The sequence below is a fragment of the Humulus lupulus genome, chromosome 8, assembly GCF_963169125.1.
Source record: "Humulus lupulus chromosome 8, drHumLupu1.1, whole genome shotgun sequence".
NCBI classification, from domain to species: domain Eukaryota; kingdom Viridiplantae; phylum Streptophyta; class Magnoliopsida; order Rosales; family Cannabaceae; genus Humulus; species Humulus lupulus.
In genome coordinates this window covers 119,050,137-119,054,568 of record NC_084800.1, presented here as the reverse complement: position 1 = coordinate 119,054,568, position 4,432 = coordinate 119,050,137, and the positions used below count along the sequence as shown (strand labels likewise).

The 4,432-nt window shown below is 38.7% G+C and overlaps 1 protein-coding gene across 1 annotated transcript; it reads left to right on the top strand.

The window, feature by feature from the left end:
- Positions 1-345: 345 nt before the first annotated feature.
- On the top strand, positions 346-3,572 carry LOC133798377 (BTB/POZ and MATH domain-containing protein 3). Its single transcript, XM_062236638.1, has 4 exons — positions 346-1,233; positions 1,852-2,200; positions 2,438-2,714; positions 3,059-3,572. The coding sequence occupies exons 1-4, from the start codon at positions 845-847 to the stop codon at positions 3,277-3,279; spliced, it is 1,236 nt and encodes a 411-aa protein (XP_062092622.1). The 5' UTR covers positions 346-844; the 3' UTR covers positions 3,280-3,572.
- Positions 3,573-4,432: the final 860 nt, after the last annotated feature.

Here is a 4,432-nt window from a genome sequence, read left to right as displayed (position 1 = left end):
AAGTCGTCAATCAAGGAGAATAAAAAAGTAGGTCTCGAGTGGAAGTAGATAAAAGTAAGAGAATTCCTACTTATATTATGATTAAAAATAGACTTTTAAATTTAAAATTTATGTTTTCATTTTAAAAAAGAGAAAAAAAAATAAATAGTAAAAGGTTAGAAACTCCAATCTACATAAGATTTGTTTCCTTTGTGCATCAACAACACTCGCCAAAGATGACCTTACTAGTAATACTTTTAAATTTATAAATAGACTGGAGATTATAATTGAACCATTATAAATTGCTAGAGCTCTTTATTTATCTTTTACAAATTTTATTTTTATATTAGTTACAAATTTTAATATTGAAAAAAATTCGAGGGGCTCGAGCCATGACATTTGAAACCAAGCCAATCTCTTCATTGCTGCGCCAGCCCGGTCCCGGGTCCACCGGCTCAAGTGAACCGGCCCACTATATACTAAGCCGGCGTACTGGTATTTAAAACACGAGTTTGAACGAACGAACGAAAAAGCACAGGCCTTTAACAAAAGAGAAAAAGCTTCCCCCAAGTCCACCACCATTCCCTCTCCGTGCTTCTCTCTCCATTTCTCTGCTCTTAGGCCAAAGGTGTCATACAATTCGTGCAATTCATATCTTCGACGTTGGATTCAACTGCTCAATTCAACAATTTGCCGCTGCGATCGTCGTTAATTTCCCGCAATGGAGACGGACTCGCTTGAATCGGTGCCGGCGGGGGAGCACTGGGTTGGGAATTAGGGTTCTGGTAATCTGGGAAAGATTTTCCGGATGTATTAGGCGCAGGTTTCTGCTGTTGTGAGCTTAATTTGGAGGGGGGGAAAGAACATGGCGAACTTGAAGCCTCGGGTAAAGTTAGAATTGGAATCGTGCTCGAAGTCGATCAGCGAGACGGTGAACGGTTCGCACCGGTTTACGATTAAGGGGTATTCTTTGGCCAAAGGTATGGGCGCCGGAAAGTACATAACAAGCGATACATTTACGGTGGGAGGGTATGATTGGGCAATTTACTTCTACCCAGATGGGAAAAACCCAGAGGATAACTCCATGTACGTGTCGGTTTTCATTGCTTTGGCCAGTGAAGGAACGGACGTGAGGGCTTTGTTCGAGCTGACTCTGGTGGATCAGACTAAGAATGGGAAGGATAAAGTGCATAGTCATTTTGATCGTGCACTGGAGAGCGGTCCATACACTTTGAAGTATAGAGGCAGCATGTGGTACGAGTTTTCTTATTTGTCTAATTATTTATTTATTTATTTTATGGGTCATTTTTATTTTTGCTTGTATTGGTCAATTTTGTTTGGCAGTTTGGTACATGGTGGAATTAGTATCATTAGTTTTGATTTTAGGATGAAATACCTGCTGGTGATTTATGGTTTAGAAACCTGGAGTTTTAACGGGGTGTTGTGCTCATGTGAAGAAATAAAATTTAGACCTCTGAATAATATTAGTTGTGATAAATTTGAGGAAATGTAAACTATGAGTTTGGCTTTAATTTTTATTTAGAACCTCCTCCTGAGGTACATATATTTTTTCAGTAAGATATGTGAAGAATGCTTCTTAATGTGGTCAAGCTTTTGGTTAAGTATTTGGATCTGAATGAATGTCGTCTCCAATGTTACTTCGGAAATTATACTATTTGCGTTTCATTTATCTGAGATTGTGTCATTTTTTTAGGTGAACTAGTAGTATGTCAAGACATCTGTTAATTGGCATATTAGTATTCACATTTATTGGAATTAACATTCTGTAAAATGAGCTAATGTGTGTTTTTGGTGGGCTTCTGTTGAATTTATTTTATTGCTGCTCACTGTTCCGTGGTGCATGAATTTTAGGGGTTACAAGCGATTTTTCAGAAGAGCTGCAGTTGAAACTTCTGATTATCTAAAGGATGATTGCCTTGTAATGAAGTGCACTGTTGGTGTGGTCAGAAGTCACCTTCAGGGGCCGAAACAATTCACCATTCCCATACCACCATCAGATATGGGGCAAGGTCTTAAGGAATTGTTAGATTCTGAAGTTGGTTGTGATATAGTTTTTCAGGTGGGCGATGAAAAATTCAAAGCCCATAAGTTGATACTTGCTGCTCGTTCCCCTGTATTTAGGGCTCAGTTTTTTGGACTTGTTGGAAATCCTAGTATGGATAAAGTTGTGGTAGAGGATGTCGAGCCCTTTATTTTTAAGGTAGTATTTATCAATTTTATTCTTTTAATTTGTCAAATGAAACATTCAAGCATGGTTGTTTCCTTTCCAATTTTCTTCACTATTCTTGAATATTAATCTGCTTGAGAAGTTTCCTATCTTATATGTTTGTCTTGTTAGCTATAACTGATGAATGCAAATATCAATATTTTCCCCCCTAATTTTTAGGATCAAAACTAGGTGTATAAGCTTCTTGTGTATTTGATCCTTTTTTTCCAGGCAATGCTTCTGTTTGTATACAGTGACAATCTTCCTGATGTTTGCGAAGTTATGGGCTCATCATCTATTTGCACATCCACGGTCATGGTGCAACATTTATTGGCTGCTGCTGACCTGTACAATCTAGATCGATTGAAATTGTTGTGTGAATCAAAATTGTGTGAAGAAATCAATACTGAGACGGTGGCAACCACCCTTGCCCTAGCTGAGCAACATCATTGTCCACAGCTCAAGTCTATGTGTCTAAAATTCGTAGCAAATCCAACGAACTTGGGAGGTGGGTGTTGCCCATAGAATTTTATGGGCAAGCCTTAAGTTCAATTAAATTTAAATTTTATTTTTGTTCTTGTTCTTGTTGATTTGTATCTGTTCATAAAGGTTCCTAGCCCCTTGCCTAATCACACAAATTATCAAGGATACCGAGGAATTAATTTGGAATAACATTTATGTTTCTTATCATTATTATCGGTTTCTTGGGCATTCCTCCGTTCATGATGAAGTGTAGAAATAGAGCAGTACATACGACAATATAAGCAGATACTATTACCTAGAGTTGCCATTATTTCCAATTTTTGTATACAGCAATAGTTGAATTTATAGATCATTGTGTTTTTTTTACAGCTGTAATGCAATCAGAAGGATTCAAGCATTTAGAGGAGAGCTGCCCCTCGATTTTGTCGGAGTTGCTGAAGACTTTTGCATCAGTGGATGAAAGTTCGTCTATGCTTTCAGGTAGGAAGAGGAGTGCAAGTGTTATTGGGCTGGATCTCCTGGTAGATGGAAGTGGAGCTGCAGCAGAATCAGCGAACCCCAATGGCAGGCGTATGAGGCGGCGGTTTTAGAACTTGCAAGTGCCCTTAGGAGAAGAAAAAAAAATGAAAGTAGTGCGGTGAACAAATATTTAGTTATGATTAGGGATTAAATAGTCAGTATCATGTTCTGTGGTACTCTACTCAGGCCCTTGTAAAAGTTCTGTCAATATTTGCCTTCGTGATTGCTGAAGTTTGTTGTCTTCTTTCATACATATTATCTTCTCGGGGGCTCTTTCTGAACCAAAAATCTGAACTTTTTAATGGTTCTGTAGGGTTTTGCCGCTTATAGTAATTATCATCCTCAATGGCACACCATTTTCTTATGTGGCTATATTTTTTTTACCTGGTAACATCTACTAGTCTTGGTACCAAGAATCATTCCACGAGTCCCACTGATTGAATATAAGGTAAGATAAAGTCGGCTAGAAAATATGTAAATATGTATATATATTATGGATATAAAATATACAACTGCTTGCGAGTACATTCATATAACATAAATAAAGGGGGTAATAGAAGGCCAAAAGACACGTAACAATAGCCCGAAGAGTATTAAAAAGTTAATACTAGACAGAAGATGGTCTTTATTCTCTAGCAAAGTTACTTGACTTTCTTATCAAGAAGAGAAGAAGTATCATTGAAGCTACGAAAACTTGGAGAAGAAGGCTTGCGTTCCTGGTGAAAACTCGGCCAGAGAAAGGCACCAATGGCGAAATCCCTCTTGTAAGCCAAGTCGCCGTGAGTTGGCAGGCCATACTCGTTGAGAAGGCGGTCGAGCTTCCACTCGGGCATGTCCTGGTAATCCTTCTTGGTGTACCTTGGGTAGTGAAGTGGCATCTGAAAGTAGCCAACTCCATTACTGGCATCTTTCTTTAGACTCCCCATCTTATAATATAGATTTGTATCTCCTCTCTCTCTGCCAAATTTCCTCTTCTCGGACATTTACTCAGGTGTGACAAGTGTAGTGTTATGTGGAGTGAAGATTATATAGAGAGAGAGCTTGAAGAAGTGAAAGGGTTATTATATAGTGTAGGCATTAGGCATGTTAAGATTGAGAAGGGCGATCACAAGGATTGGCCGGTGTACCTTCTCAAGCAAACACAAGGATTGGCTGGTTATTCGCTACATGTTGTTCGTGTGCATGCTTAATTCTATGCGCGTGTGCATATGGAGAACTCACCAT

What these genes read in the sequence shown, in the direction of transcription:
- LOC133798377 (XM_062236638.1), top strand. Translation starts at nt 845, where the DNA reads ATGGCGAACTTGAAGCCTCGGGTAAAGTTAGAATTGGAATCGTGCTCG. An exon ending in TCGAGCCCTTTATTTTTAAG is followed by an intron (nt 2,201 to 2,437) that starts GTAGTATTTATC and finishes CTTTTTTTCCAG; the next exon opens with GCAATGCTTCTGTTTGTATA. An exon ending in AAATCCAACGAACTTGGGAG is followed by an intron (nt 2,715 to 3,058) that starts GTGGGTGTTGCC and finishes TTTTTTTTACAG; the next exon opens with CTGTAATGCAATCAGAAGGA.